Consider the following 16,781-nt stretch of genomic DNA (forward strand, 5'->3'; position numbering starts at 1 on the left):
TCGCTTGCAGAATCAATACTTACTTTTTGGTTGAAAAGGTTTGTTGTCATCCATCAAGTTGCAGAGTCACCTAAGCACCAACATATGACATCAATCAGCTTTATGAGTCACTTTAACACCAAATCTTGAAACATGCAACTTAGGATTCAGAAATCTTTGGTTCTGATTTTAATGTCCAGCAAACTCACCATGTGACTCCAGACAAGGTTAGGTCTTAGTTTTCTGCCCTATAAAATAAAAATACCTATTATTAGGATAGGTTTGTTAAATTAAATGTACACACATTTAATATTTTTCGCCTATAAAAAAAGCTTACCTTTTCAATTTGATGTTTGATATACACATGCTACTTAATTCCCCAAATTGGTTCATTACTGAATGAATGCAAATTTGTTAAATAAAATGCTGAAGTATTAAGAATTTGTTACTTGAAGAAATCTGATCTATTAAATTACAATCTTTTAAAGGCATCCTTTTGTAAAAATAAGTAATCATCCTATAAGATATGTTTCAGTAAATGTGAATTTTGAAATGCTAAGTGACATTAACCTGTAACTTACTTATTCTTTGCAGCAGAAATAAATGTAATTATTATGAGAAAACACATGCAAAGAAAATTTTAGTTTATATATTTTTTGTTTCTTATCAACACTAAGGAACTGAAAATTAGTTGGATAAATTTCATCATAGAGTAACTCATTGCTTTTTGTGCTCAAGGTAATGTGCTCAGTTCTAGAGAAAAAATAAGATGAATAAATCATAGTTTTTGCCCTCAGAAGTTTACAATTTTATATGTCTATGGACCTTTGGGCTTAAAAAAAAACCTGTTACATTAACAAAAATATTAAAAAAGTAGACATCAGAAATCTAAAGTATTAGGATAAACAGATAATTGAGTCTTCAACATTTGTCTTTATCCTTAGACTGAAAAAGTAAGCTTCCCTGTTTTTTTCAATTCCCAATTATTTAGACATAATCAGACCAAAGGGAGAAAAAACTAACTCCAGAAAAAGTTATTGCTATAAATGCTTGAATTACTATTACGAGAATCTCTAGTGAATTCAATACTTAAGTAAATTTCCCTAGTTCTGAGGTTTGACTATTCAAATCTCTTTACTCAATTATTTGAATAGTTATCACTTGTCCCACAACTAGAATTAAGGTAATGCATGTCAAGTTGATAAATTACATGATAATTCTTGCTCAGCCTTAAGAACCTACTGCTGCTAAGAATATATAATATTTTTAAGAGTCAAAACTATGAGATTCATACAGAACACTTTTATTAAATGAGCATATAAAATATCAATTGGAACACCCTAAAATTAGTACTAAATGTACTAATAGCATATATAAGCAAGTTCTATCTACTGCCTATGACTACAGAGATGGCTTTTGGTCCCATAGCAGCCACCAAAGAGCCTCAATTAGTACATTCGCAAACACTCTAAAGAGTAAGAAACCCTCAGATTCCATTTGGAATCACTTTAGTCTAAAACTGTGCTATCCAATAAGGTAGTTGAGCCCTCCAAAACTATCACCACAAAAAACTCTCAAATTATCACTTCAGAGTTTTGGTGTCATGGCAAGGAATTCTATGGGAGTTTGAGTAATCTGTCAGAGAAATGGAATATCCAGCAAAACACACAATGAGAATCTTGGAGCTTCTATAATAGCAACTCCAGAGGGTCTCTAGGTTCTGTAACTCAGAGTTGGCACTGAAATAGGTAGAAGAGTAAAGAACTCTCCACTTCATCTATTAACTCAGGTAGAGATATTATGCCCATGTTTAATACACTGTTCCTATGGGGGAAAAGTGATTTCCAAGTAACTAACTTACAAACACCTCTTGGGACACACCCATTATTTTTTAGAGACTGCTTGGATAAATAATTAAAATTATTTAGATACTTTTTGTTTTCAGATTTTGTATATTTAAAATTGAACATTCTTTTGAGAGTTCATTCTATATAATTAAAAAACTGATTAAAATAGTTCAAATCATAAATTGTATATATTATGTGTATTTTACCACAAAAAAAAACATTTTAAAAAATGGATACTATTTCACACTCACTGGAATGGCTATAATAAAAAAGACAGATAATAACAGGTGTCGGCAAGGATATGGAGAAATGGGAACCCTCATACATTGCTAGTGGGACTATGAAATGATGCAGACACTGAGGAACACACTTTGGCAGTTCCTCACAAAGTTAAGCATAAGGTTATCTTATGACTCAGCAATAGCAAGAGAATTGAAAACAAGTTCACATGAAAACTTGTACACAGATGTTTATAGTAGAATTATTGATAAAGCCAAAAAAGTAGAAACCCAAATGCTCGGTTGATAAATGGATAAACAATATGATATACCTATAAAATTGAATAATAGTCATAAAAAGGAATGAAGTACTGATACATACTACCATATAGATGGATCTTGAGAACATTAAGTGAAAGAAGCCAGTCAAAAAGATCATGTATTGTATGATTTCATTTATATGAAATGTCCAGAAATAGTAAATCCATAAAGACAGAAAGTAAAATAGTAGTTGCTTAGGGCTGGGAGGGAAATGGGGAATGACTCCAAATGGGTATGGAATTTTTTTGGGGGGGAGGTGGGGGTGATGAAAATACCCTAAAATTGATTGGTAATGGTTGTACAACACTGTGACTATACTAAAACCATTGAATTGTACACTATGAATGGGTGAATTGTATGTTATATGAATTATATCTCAATAAAGCTATTAAGAAAACAATAAGCTGGTAGGATATAAAGCTGGGCATGGGTGAGTTAGCATGTGGAGAAAGATTGCCTAAGAAAGAACAAAAACCCCTAAAGGAAAAATTTTCTATAAATCAGTAAGAAAGATAGGAGAGGGAGGGAGGGAGGGAGGGAGGAAGTAGGGGAAGGGGGAGGGAGAGAGAGAGGGGGGGGGGGGGGGGGGGGGGGGGGGGGCGCATGCTATGACTTGGGTAGAGAAGGGTGGAGAAGGGTGGAAGGGAGCCATTTAGGTTCCGATGATACCATTTAAACACCTGAAGCTAGCCATGCTTGAAGCAAATTAACTACTAAGACTGTTCAGATAAGACAGGGAAAAATTGTTCATTTCTGGTTTGATCTACTTTGAGCTAGGTTTCTGGTACTTGTATTGAAGAGCAACAATACACTTACTAATGAATTACCATCCGAATATTTTTCAAACTAACAAACCTCTGGGGAAAATAGATACATTCCAGGTGCAAGAGAGCTCTAAAACAATATATTATTTTGCTATCTATCTAAAAAATTAACATCAGCAAGCTCTGGAGATCATCTGGATTACCACTTTATAACTAAGCTGTCATATAATTTCAGTACTTGTGGTTTTTAAAATTGAGATATAATTAACATATAACATTAAATCAGTTTCAGGTATACAATATAGCGATTCAGAATACGTATATTGTGAAATCATCACCACAGTAAGTCTACTTAATACCTATCACCATACAGTTACATTTTTTTTCTTATGAGAAGAATTTTAAGATCTAGTCTCTTAGTAACTTTCAAATATTCAATAGTCTTATTAGCTATAGTCAACATGTTGTATATTACATCCCCAGGACTTATTTATTTTATAACTGGAAGTTTGTACCTTTTGATCACCTTTATCCAATTTGCCCACCCTCTGGCAACCATCAAGTTGTTCTCTGTATCTATGAGTTTTTTTTTTTTTTTTTTTTTAGATTCCATATATAAGTGAGATCAAACAGTATTTGTCTTTCTCTGTATGACATTTCACTTAGCATAATGCCTTCAAGGTCCATCCATGTTGTTGCAAATGGCACGATTTCCTTTTTTTTAAATGACTTGTTAATGTTCCATTGCATGTACATACACCACATCTCTAACATTCATACCTCCACGGACACTTAGTTTTTTCCCCCATGTCTTGGTTATTGTAAATAATGCTGCAATAAACGTGAGGGTGCAGATATCTTTTCAAGTTAGTGTTTCTGTTTTCTTCTGATAAAACACCCAGAAGTGGAGCTGCTGGATTGTATTAAAACTTATGTTTTTTGTGTACTTACTACTGCATTGTCATCAAGTATTATAACTTTTACAGCTGTTGGCTAGTAATAAAAGATCAGAGGGAGAGAATATCTAAATAATGGATTTGCACTAAATGAAGGGCAAATGACAATATAGTTAGCTATAGAAATGAAGATATTGAAAAGGTCTAAATAGAAAAAACTTGCTATTATTTACATAGATATGAATTATAGGTATAAAAACTCAATAAAAATAGGCAGTGACTTTGTTTCATCAAAATATATTATTTGACATATTAAAGTTGATTCAAATGGCATTGATTTTGTAGTTTTATTTGATTATTTTGTTTTATGGTATGTAAGTGCTCTAAGAATAGTTTAAACATTTTAAGTAGAAGAGTATCTGTGAAAATGTTTATCTTATAACAGAAATTAACTGGTACAGTACTCAAATCCCAGAAACACTGGATTATACCTTGGTTCCTTAGACAATTTTACTGGCACCTAAATAATTCAAACTCTCAAACCAGGTTTTGGGAACAAATCACATATAATTTAGAAGTAAAACATAGGCTAACCGCCTTTTTTTTTTTTTTTGCCCGGAAGTTTTTATTATGTGGGGATTATTTATTTCATGAAAGCCTGAACACACGAAGTCCAAGTACATTTTGAGAAGATATTTCTTTAATAATTTTATTATTTTCCCCCTAATTTTATTTAGGTTTTTCACTTTGGTCTCTATTGACTTTCATACTTTATCTATTTATAGAAAATAGCTAGTTAACACTAAGATTTAAAATTCATTAGCATAATATTTTGCAAAGATTGCCTATATTTTAAAACTTTTTTTATGCTACTGTTTAGGATGGGGAACTATAGTAAACCTTACTCTCTGTGAACTAATTTTTATATCACATTTAGGCTAAAGTTTTTATCTATAAGAATATGTTTTTATTGTAATCCATATGTATAAGAACCTGGCAAAAAGACTAATGTATAATTGGCCTTTCAAAGCCAAACTATATACTATCTTGTATAAGTTTCATAAAATATCTTATAATTACTAATTCTTAAGGTAATCTCAGGAAATATGTATTATTTATTAATTCACACCTTACAGGGGTAAATTTTATCCACTAGGGAAAATGTCAAGAAAAAACGTGGAGTACAATGATGGGAACACCGGTCATAAGGGCTGAATAAATGAGTGGTAATTTGGAGTCTCCCACTTTCTTGCTGCCAAATGCATATAATGTTTAATCAAACTCTTTGAGCTTAGTTTTTCTATCTGGAAAATAAAAACAGTAATATCTTCCTTGGAGCACTGAGAAAGTAAAGCATATAAAAAATTATTGTACAGTACTTTGCACTAAAAATGAAACAAAATTCTAGTTCATATAAAGAACTGTTAAAATATTGTCACAAATAAAGTACAGCAGATCAGTAGTTCTCAAACTTTTTGGTCTCAGGACCTCTTTTCATTCTTAAAACTTATTAAAGACAACAGTGAGCTTTTCATTTATGTGGATTGTATCTACTGAAACAACATATTAAAAATCACAACTTAAAAAATTAAATCTGCATTTATTTAAAGCAATAAGTACAATAATATTCATAGTTTTAATAAAAATAACTTTTCTAAAACAAAAAATTTAATGAGATGAATAGCACCAATTTATACTTTTGCAATGCCTTTAATATCTTTCTTAATAACAGACAACTGGAGTCTTTTATCAGTTTCTGAAATGTATCTTTTGCTTTTCTAAGTATATACAAAGTACACTATGTCTAAATTCTTAATAAATATCTAAAAAATTTGGCTTCATTATTTCTTTATTCTTTTGTAAGTTATTTGTAAAATTACTTAAAATATATATTAAAAAAAATCAAAATAGCATACTGGACCCAGATGGCACAAAGCTATGACTATTTTTCCTGACATGCTCAAGGTTAATAAAGACACTACTTAAAAGAAAACTGCTTTTCAGAGAATTAATCAAAAAGTCTAGACACACATTTTTGATACAAATTACTGAGTAAACCAAGCCTTCCCAAGTTGGTATTTAAAACAACTTGATTGAAAAACAAGTATTTTAAAATCACTCTTGATGCATGAAGACAAAAAAAGAAATGCAGTTATATATTTAATTAGTGAATAGGTCACAAATATTTCCGATCTTTAAAAAGTTACTTTTGAAATAACAAAATATGTTTTCAGTATAATCTTATTTGTCACTAAAACTATGGATTCCTTTCTATTTACAAAAATTGTTATTCATTTAGGTATTTTCCCTGCCCAGTTAGAGTAACAGCAACAAAAAATATTTTGGTATGATTCTAAATGTCCTCCTGAATAAAGAGAACAAATGGGAGAAAAGAGGAGGTACAGATTTACAAATCCCTTTCCCCTTACTCATCTCCGAAACTAAAAAAGCCAATGCTGAGTAGTAAAACTCTGGGTTGAAGAAATTGGACTGGATTGAAAACTTAACTGAAGAAAATAGGTTGACCGGGGAAGCTGAAGTTTGGAGCCCTTCAACACCAGAACTTTTCTCAATGGGCTCTTCAACTTTTCAACATACTTAGAAATAATAACAATATTATTTAAATACTAAAAAGTTGAAACGATAAGAAGTCTTAAAAATATAAAGGAGAATTAAAAAATATATTTAGCTGAGCCTTGTTTCTCCTTCACCACCTCACTCTAACAAGAAGTGGAGCACAATCCAGTAAATTGAATATTGGGTGAAAAGTTAAAAGTCTTAGGTTTAAGAAAAGGTTTTATCAATTCCTAGCCATTATGACCTCAGCAAAATCTTCTCATTGAAGCTGTTTCTTCACCTTCGAAACAGTTTTATCAACACCCCACAGCCCACATCAAAATGGGTGATATCAATGAAATACACAAATGCAAGATACAAATACACAAATGCAATTATAGTGGAATTTGTGGCAATGTCAAAACACCAAGGACATACAACCCTAACTTAATTTTATAAGCAAAACTAGTGCCTTCATAGGGTCGGTAAAGTTTATTCTTAAGGTAACAGTTTCAGTTTGTTTAGTAACCCTCAAAGCAAGACATCTTACAAAAGCTGACTTTTGTAGTTTAAAACTCGATTTCTTGGTTTCAATTTTACATTTAATGGCACTAACAGATATTAAAACCCACAATCCATAACTGAAAACAGAAAAGACAAAATTTAAGTTTACATATTTAAAAAAAAACAAAACTAAATAACCTTTGCAAACAAAGAGAATCCCTTGGATGAAGATCTCTCATGCTTACAGAAGATGGTGCACTTGACATTTTCTTCTCTTTTCCTTAATAAAAGCATTAAAATTTGAGATAAGTTAAGAGGAACTCCTTCTGTGTCTAGAGAAGGCTAAAACTTCATAACGATTTTTTTTTCCCCATTAAGTAAAACCTGCAAAGCTCACTGTTAAAAAAAATGTGTATCTAACTACACGTTTCTCCTCAGGGCTTTTCTTCTCTAGACAATAACGAAATGGAGCACGATTTCTTTGACGGAGAAGGGAAGTCTCTTTGGCAAGAACAAGAGTGTGAGCACTCCAAGACCAGTAACTTGGGTGGGGATGGGGGGGGGAACCTGGACAGAACGGATGGACCCCAAGGGCCTCTGAAGCCTCAAAGTTCGGAATCCTCTCTGGTCTCTTTTCCTATGACTTTAGAGACTTGGGGGTGGGCGGGTCTCGCCAAACATCAGCATCAAATGTACAAAAGGCAGTTGCCTCCGGAAAGAAAAGCCAAAACCACTCTGGGGACAGACAGATGCACAGGCCCCGGGAGATGAGGGAGAGGCTGCGGCCCGCGCGACCACGGCCTGAACAGCCCGCCAAACCCTGCCGCCGAGCAGCTACCTTCCCAAGATCCCTCCCCCGCCAAGGCTGGCGCAAAATGGTGGTCCACCCGGCACCGCACCACCGCTCCCGTCCCCTCCACCGCGCCCTGGGATATCCTGGCGACCCACACTGGCACCCAGACCCTCAATCTGCCTTCCTCACAGCCAGGCCGCCGTGGCGTCCTCAGAACAAGGTGGTCACGGTTGCGCGGGACGGATTCTGCGTGCTCCACGAGGCACAGGCGGGAGCGAGGGACACTTACCGCAAGCAGAACAGGTCGGCCTGACTAGGACTCCGAAGAGGAGAAAGAGGAGGGAAGGGAGGAGCACGAAAACACCAGGCGGCGGCCACAGAGAAAGTAACAACCGCGGGTGACTCCCAGCGCGGAATGTGCGCCTCAGACCAGGGTAGAAGGATATAATTACGCGCGCTGCCTCATGGGTAGACGCCAGCTCCTGCTCCTCCTCCCCCCTCCTTTCCGCCCCCACACATCCGGGTTTCTTTTCCAACAGACCAGGGAGGGCGGGTGCAGACATGTGCATGGCCTTACACATTCTCGAAGGCAGCGGCTCTCTGGCGGTGGGCGGTGGGCGGTGGGCGGTGGGCCGTGGGCCGTGGGCCGTGGGCCGTGGGCCTTGAGCCAGGGCAAGGGCCTGGCGCTGATGCCGGTCTCTTCTGCAAGTCTGCTGTCCAACCCGAGTTGCAATGCGGGAATCCGAGCTGCACAAAGTATCTGAGCACATAGAAACGTGAATAATGCAACCTCCCTGTATGAAAGGCATGGAGGCATCAATGGGAAAAAAAAAATTATATACCAGAGAAATGAAGACCTAAATCAGATGAGTAAAAGGAATAAAAGTCAGGTTATTTAAATTATTGGTTAATTTTACTAATTTTTTTAAACGTATAGTTTTCTTGCATGTTATTCCTGTCATATAGATATCTATAATGCTATTAAAATGTTAAGGAAAAAATACATTTACGGGAGAAACATTTGCGAAGACACAACTTGCAGAAAAATTTTCTAAATACTATGTTCTGAATGGTAAAGAAAGTTTCCTCTCCCAACTTTCCTCACAATGTTTGTAGCAATAGTGGTCATTCTCTCAAAAGTTACCCTACCCAGACTTAAAACCTAGCCTTGATAGTCGCTTAACATGCACTCAAGTTTAGTCACTAAATCCTACCAATTCTATTTGAGCTAATTTCTTCTTTCTCATCTATACATCCCTTTGCCACTGGCCCTGAAGATAAGCTTTACAAGAAAAGACAACAAATAATGAAAATAACAAATATGGAAAATTAAAAGTTTCAAAACCTTGGAGTATTTGTAGATTGACCCCCACTTCTGGACAGGCTAATAAGAAAGCCCATTATCTTCTTTGTTGTCAGTGAGAAATTTAAAACTTGCAGATGTGCAGCCCATGGTGGAGAGCTTCACCCCATCCCACCCTCTAGAGACTATAAAGTCCGGAAGCACTTCCTTTTCCTCTCTCAAATCAGCCGACCTGTTTGGACCTCCTGCTTTTTCAGGGATCCCTTGAGAAATGAAATTTATCTCAGATTCTCTCAGTGTATGAAGAGCCTCCACATCTGAGCTAAAATTAGGAGGGGGGGTCAAATATGCCTCACTGGGATGACCAGATAACATTTATAAAACAAACCAAAATTCCTATCCAATTTATTCTCTTTTTTTTTCCATGAAAAATATAATGGCCAAAAAGACCAGAAAATTCTCGTCAACAAATTTTCTCTCAAAATGAAATATACACAAGAAACCAAACTATAATGAAAGAGATGCCTGGTGATAATAGAATCCACACGTGGGAAATTGGATGATTTTGACAACTTTATCCTTAAAACTCTTTCACAAGCTTCTAAAAAAAACACAGTTTTGTTTGGTCTTTTTGACCAACTGGTCACGTGTTCCTTTTTTTTAAGGACTGCTGTTAAATCAGGATTTACTCCTATACAGCATTTTGGGGGGCAATTTTTAAAAAATTGAAATAGATTTTAAAAAGACCATTTTAAAGTGTTTAATACAATGGCTTCTAATATATTCACAGTATTGTATAACTATCACAACTATCTAACTCCAGAACATTTCCATCACTCCGCCAAAGAAATCCTATACTTGTTAATAGATACTCCCAATTCTCTCCTATCCATATTCCCTGGCAACCTTTAATCAACTTTGTTTCTCTATAGATTTGCCGTTTCTAGAGTTTGCACATAAGGGAGAGCATATAATATTTAACATTTCATGTCTGGCTTCTTTCACTTAGCATAATGTTTTAGAGGTAAGTTTAGCCATCTGATAGTATTAATCAGTACTTCATTTCTTTTTATGGCTGCATAATATTCCATTATGTACATATACCACTTTTTGTTTATCCATTCTTCAGGTGATAGAAGTATGGGTTGTTTCTACTTTTTGGCTATTATAAACAATGAAGCTATGAATGATGGTGTACAAGAATTTTTAAATGGTTTTATTGAGATACAGTTCACATACCATACAATTCACTCATTTAAAGTGTACAGTTCAATGGTTTCTATTATAATCGCAGATATGTGTGACCACCAACACAGTCAATTTTAGAACATTTTCATCACCCCCCCAAAAAAACCTCATACACATTAATTACCGTGCCCTACCCACCCACCACAAGCTTACCCCTCAGCCCTAGGCTACCGCTAGTCTACTTTATGTCTCTATAGATTTCCCTGTTCTGAACATTTCATATAAATGGAATTATATAATATGCCATCTTTTGTAACTGGCTTCTTTCTTTTTGCATAGTATTTTCACAGTTCATCTATGTTGTACTTCATTCCCTTTTGTGGCCAAAAAATATTCCGTTGCATGGATATATATTTATCCATTTGTCAGTATGTAAAATAAATAATAAACATATGAAAACTATTGCATTAGGCTAACCAACATAATTTGAAACATGAGTCAATAGTTAAAAGAGTTGTCCAATATCACACAAGGGACAAGAGAAAAATGGCAAGGCAAGTACTAAAATTTAGGTTTCCGTATTTCCAGTTTGGTGCTCTTCCCATTTGTATTCAATGGTCCTGCATTAAAATTTTTCTGTTCTGTTTCTCATCCCATCAAAAACGAAGATGTCAAGTAGTACATAGGATGGAGTAACCAAAGTTCTTAGGACTGTATGTTAGGAGAGGTAGTAGTATAAACACTGGATATGTAGTAATAATTACAATTGTGGCTAAAATATATGTAGCACTTATTGCGTACCAAGCACTGCTCTCAATACTTTATAAATATTAGTTATTTCATACAATTCTATCAAGAAAGTACTATTTTTATCATCCTCATTTACAGATGGCACAGAGACAGTAAGTACTTTGTTTGCAGTCACACAACACAAGTGATAAAGCCAGGATTTGAACCTAGGAATTCTGGTTTTGCATCTGGAATCTTAGCCATTATACTATCTCTTTAGATGTGCTGTGTGTGTGTGTATGCATGTGTGTGTGTGTTTGTGTGTATGTATAATGAATAGATAAATGAATAAATGTGTAGATAGTATGAGAGACTGGGATTAAAGATTCTTGGGGATATATCAAATAACAGGGTATATCAAGCAATGCTGCCTTCATGTAGAATAAGTGCATTAGAGTAAATAACAAGTATAATGACTCTCCCACTAAGAAAAAGTCATTCCTGTCGTAAATTTTGGTAAAAGAAACATGTTTAGTTACCTGGGTCTCTAAGATTCCAGTTAAGGCCTTTCTCTATTCCTCACATTTCTGATTAAACCACTTTAGAAGTAGAAGGCTCTTGAATAAATCTCAAGGATGATTCACTCACTTATATAATTTCCATTAAAGGAGAGTTTTCACACTACTCTTGTAACTGTATGCAGAGATTGACTTAGCCCTTCAAAGTTGAAAGGTTTAAATTTTTGTAATTAGTACTTTGCATTATGCTATATTTAGAGAGAGGACAAAGTAGACAACATAGACTCTTTTCTTATGGCATTAACACCTAACTGGCAAGCTAGGCTCAGAACCCCCAAAATCATTAGTGAGTAATGTAAGAACATGTATAATCAAGTATACTAGCTTTGTGTGGTTTAGACTGTCAAGTGCAGTGAGAATTTATAGAAACTGGAAATTAGAGCAGATGGAAGTATACATGGAAAGCTTGTCTGAAGCTGAGTTTAGACTAAGCAGGGTCTTGAAGAATGAAAACAACTACATAAAACAAAGAAGAGGTATTTTAGGTAAGAGCAGAGACATAAAGGAAAGTAAGGAGACATAATGAGAATTATGCTTTCGTGAGACAATAAAGAGACCAGTTTAATTAAAGCAAATATTGGATATTGGGTAGGGGACATTGAGTTTACGTATTCATTCATTTATTTATTCATTTACTCATTCAGCAAATGCTTACTGAGCACAATGTCAGGTGTTGGGAATATTGAGATAAATGGGACCCAGTCCTTGCCTTCAAGTTGCTTTCATTCAAGTGGAGGAAATCGGTTTATATATATATAATTGCTATGATAGAGATATGCTTCATGTGTGCTCTTGATTCAGCCTGAGTGTGTCAGGGAAGGCTTTGGGAAAAAGGTGATGGCTGATCTTAAATTACTGGTGGGAGTCGACCAATCAAAAGTGGGGTCGACAGTGGGAATGGTAGATAGAACAACATGGTGAAATACTATATGGGTAGAAGCATGTAGCAGCTGTGACAATACCCCACTCAGATCTCTCTATGAGTGAACCTGCCACAGAGATCATTGATCACTGATAGTCTCCAGCTACAGCACCTTTGACTCTATAGCAATGTGCCCACCGGGTCATGCTTCTCCCCTGGGGGACTCTCAGGGAATGACTGGATATGGCAGAATTACTAGAACCAGACAATTCTTGCCTGTTGTGATAGTCTTCTAATGGGCAACTTTTACTTAGGTACTCCCTATTATCCTTATCCAAGACTTTTTAAGAACTGCATTGCAGTATGAAGCTCTTCCTACTCAATCCTTCTTTCATCTCTTCTTTCACAAGTGTCAGACCTGCATCCTGTTTTCGAAGCTCTTCGCACCTATTTTCTGCTCCCTCTCCTTTATCGTTTACAGGTGGTTTCCCAAATAAATATTTTTCATGTCTAATCTTAACATTTACTTCTCCAAAAACTGTGCTGACACAAAGCAGCAAACTATATGCAGAAGAAGAAGAAATCATGCAGCATTGTGGGAAAGACAGTGGAGGGAAATGAAATGGAGAAGTAGATGGAGGTAAGCAGACAACTGGGGACATTGAATACTTCACCCAGGAACTTGGACTTTAAGCTCATGGACATAGGAGCAGTTGAATATTTTGATGGAAGAATAAAGTGCATATTTGTGATTTAGTTTAATCTCTCTGGACGCAAAACAGAAGAGAGACTTGAGGAGTTAAGGCTAGATGCTGGGAGATAAACAGGATGTTGCTGTGGTAGTTTAGAAAGAAATAACCAGGACAGCAACAATATGAAGGAAGAGAAGAAGATGGATTTAATTAATATTTAGACAGACAAAAAGGGGAGAATTGGTGATTGTGCCTGTATGTGGGAGTTAAATGTGAAGGTGGAAAGTAGGATGAGACCCAGTTCTCTAGTGTGGGTTTCTGGGTATAGAATATGGGAATAACAGTTTCTAGTTCTATTTAGAACATGTTTGGTTTGTTTGCTCTGTGGATCATCTATGGGACATTAAGATGTCCAACAGGTTGTCACATATGGAAGTCTAGAACTCAAGGGATAATTCTGAGTTGAAGAGAAAGATTTGGGGATAGGTTAGTGTGTGTATGTGAGCTCACCTGAGGGAATGTGTCAAGTGAGAAGAGGAATGAGTTGAAGATGAATATAGAAGTGTCACCATTGAATATTAAAATATGTTATACAATACTCCTTAGAATATATCCAATGGACTCTGACTTCAACAGGGGTTTGATATTCACCATTATCCATTTAGAACACACCAAGAGACTTAGCCATTCCATCTCTAGACATCTAAGACCAATGTGTATATACATCCACCATGTGATATGTATAAGACTATTCATAGTATTCTATTCATAATGACAAAACCTAGAGGAAAAACCAATTGTCAATTGCAGAAGAGTGGACTGAAATATTATGCAGCAGTAGTTCTCAGAACCTTTTTACATTCTTAAAATTTATTGAGGACATCAAAGTGTTTTTACTTATTAAGGTACTTATAACATTTGTCATATTAAAATTAATACAGAGAATTTTCAAAATATTTATATATGAATTTATTTTAAGAATAAATCTATTACATGTTAACATATATAACATAATTCATGTATAGTAATTATGATCACAATTATGGCTAGGAGTTGTTATTAAATATCCTATAGACATTAAAGAGTAATAAGAAAACACTGTGGATCACCCAGGGCCACATGTGAAGATGACACATCTAAAAGGCAGACTGGGGATGCACCAGAGCCTTACTGAAGAGAATCCTGCTCTGTAGGGTCAGCTCCTGCACAACAACTCCACCACTGTAGTCATAGATCAGTCCTTACAACCAATCAGCTCAAGGGTTAATCCCTTCTATTGATGTGCAATCAGAAACCAAGGCTCAGGTGACCAGGGAGACTACGCCACTGGGCCCCACAGGACACCTATTACATAAGGCCACTCTTCTAAGACTAGGAGACATAGTAGCTCTACCTAATACCCAGAAATAAATACAAGGAGGCAGCCAAAATGAGGACACAAAAAAACATGTCCCAAATGAAAGAACAGAGCAAAGCTCCAGAAAAAGAGCTAAACAAAGTGGAGGCAAGCAATCTACCAGATTCAGAGTTCAAAACACTGATTATAAGGATTATTGATGACTGCAGTGAGAACTTCATCAAAGAGATAGGAAACATTAAAAAAACAGTCAGAAATGAAGAATACAATAACTGAAATAAAGAATATATTAGAGGGAATCAACAGTAAATTAGATGAAGCAGAGGATCGAATCAGTGATTTGGAAGATAAGGTAGCAGAAAACACCCAATCAGAAGAACAACAAGAAAAAAGAATACGAAAAAATGAGACTAGTTTAAGAGGCCTTTGGGACAACATTCACATCATAAGGGTACCAGAAGGAAAAGAGAGAGAGCAAAGAATTGAAAAGCTGTTTGAAGAGATAATGATGGAAAACTTCCCTAACCTGGCAAAAGAAATAGGCATACAAGTCCAGGAAGTGCAGAGAGTCCCAAGTAAGATTAAACCAAATAGGCCCATATCAAGACACATCATAATGAAAATGCCAAAGATTGAAGACAAAAAGAAGTTAGCTACAAGGGAGCTCCCATAAGACCGTCAGCTGATTTCTCAACAGAAATTTTTCAGACCAGAGATATAGACAGGAAATATTCAAAGTGATGAAAAGCAAGGATCTACAAGCAAGATTACTCCAACCAGCAAAGCTATCATTTAGAATTGAAAGACAGGTGAATAGTTTCCCAGACAAGAAAAAGCTAAAGGAGTTCATCACCGCCAAACCAGTATTACAAGATATGTTAGAGGAACTTCGAAGAAGAAGAAGAAGGAGAAGGAGGAAAGAGGAAGGAGGAGGAGGAGAAGGGAGAGGAGGAGGAAGAGGAGGAGGAAGAGGAGAAGGAGGAAGATAAAAAGATGAATGATAAAATGGCAATAACTACATATTTTCCACAATTACTTAAATGCTCCAATCAAAAGACAGAGTGGCTGAATGAATAAGAACACAAGACCCATACATATGCTGCCTATAAGAGATTCACTTCAAATGAAAAGACACACACAGACAGATGATAAAGGAATGTAAAAAGATATTTCATAAAAATGGAAACAAACAAACAAACAAACAAAAAAGCTAATATAGCAATACTTATACCAGCAAAATAGATTTTAAAACAAAGGCTATAACAAGAGACGAAGAGAAATCCAGTAATCCCACTTCTGGGTATTTATCTGAAGAAACCCAAAACACTACTTCAAAGGGACATGTGCATCTATATATTCGTTGCAATATTATTTACAATAGCCAAGATATGGAGGCAACCTAGGTGTTCATAAATCGATGAATAAAAAAGGTTATACATATATACAATAGAATATTACTCAGCCATAAAAAGAACAAAATCTTGTCATGTGAAACAAATTCCACATGATTTCATTTACATGGAGAATCTAAAGAACAAAATAAATAAACAAACAACAGAAAGAAACTCATTGATATAGAGAACATTTTGATGGGGTTGGGGGAAGGGTGAAGTGGGGGAAGGAATTAAAAGGTACAAATTGGTAGTTACAAATTAGTAATGGGGATGTAAAGTATAGCATAAGGAATATAGTCAGTAATATTGTAGTAACTATGTATGGTGTCAGATGGGTACTAGATTTATTGAGGTGACCACTTCACAAGTTACATAAATTTCTAAACACTGTGTTGTGCACCTGAAACTAATATAACATTGCATGCCAACTGTAAAAGAAAAAATTTAAAAATATTTTTAAAAAATCACACACACATCAAAAAAACCCAAAAAACAAAAAACAAAATCCCACAATCATTATGAGTGACATTATGTCGACAAATTCAACAACTTAGATTTAAAGGACAATTTTGTTGAAAAATAAAACTTACCAAAATAGACAGAACAAGCAGAAAATCCGAGTATCCCTATATCTATTAAATAAATTGAATTTGTTTAAAGAATCTTTTTTAAAAGAAAACTGCAGAGCCAAATGGCTTCCTTACTGAATAGCACCAATTTTACAATTTTTAGAAAACAAAAGAAGAGGGAATATTGTCCAGCTCATTTTATGAGGCAAGCATATCCATAATACAAAAACA

The 16,781-nt window shown here is 35.3% G+C and overlaps 1 protein-coding gene across 5 annotated transcripts in view; it reads right to left on the reverse strand.

Annotated features, from left to right (window-relative positions):
* Positions 1 to 8,341, reverse strand: part of ZNF280C (zinc finger protein 280C) — a 51,850-nt gene extending 43,509 nt beyond the window's left edge. The window contains exons 1-4 of one of the 5 annotated variants that reach the window (XM_011384229.2): positions 8,168 to 8,340; positions 7,284 to 7,365; positions 189 to 227; positions 24 to 70 (exon numbers count right to left, since the gene is read on the reverse strand). In XM_011384229.2, coding sequence (XP_011382531.1) covers positions 24 to 54 — 31 coding nt within the window. In that variant the 5' untranslated portion in view covers positions 55 to 70; positions 189 to 227; positions 7,284 to 7,365; positions 8,168 to 8,340. Of the gene's footprint in view, positions 1 to 23; positions 228 to 7,283; positions 7,366 to 8,167 lie in introns of all 5 variants that reach the window. The other 4 variants (XM_011384227.2, XM_011384231.2, XM_011384228.2 and 1 more) reach the window with 4 other exon arrangements.
* Between the last annotated feature and the right edge of the window lie 8,440 nt (positions 8,342 to 16,781).

This window comes from Pteropus vampyrus, unplaced genomic scaffold, assembly GCF_000151845.1.
Source record: "Pteropus vampyrus isolate Shadow unplaced genomic scaffold, Pvam_2.0 Scaffold566, whole genome shotgun sequence".
In the NCBI taxonomy this organism is placed as follows: Eukaryota; Metazoa; Chordata; class Mammalia; order Chiroptera; family Pteropodidae; genus Pteropus; species Pteropus vampyrus.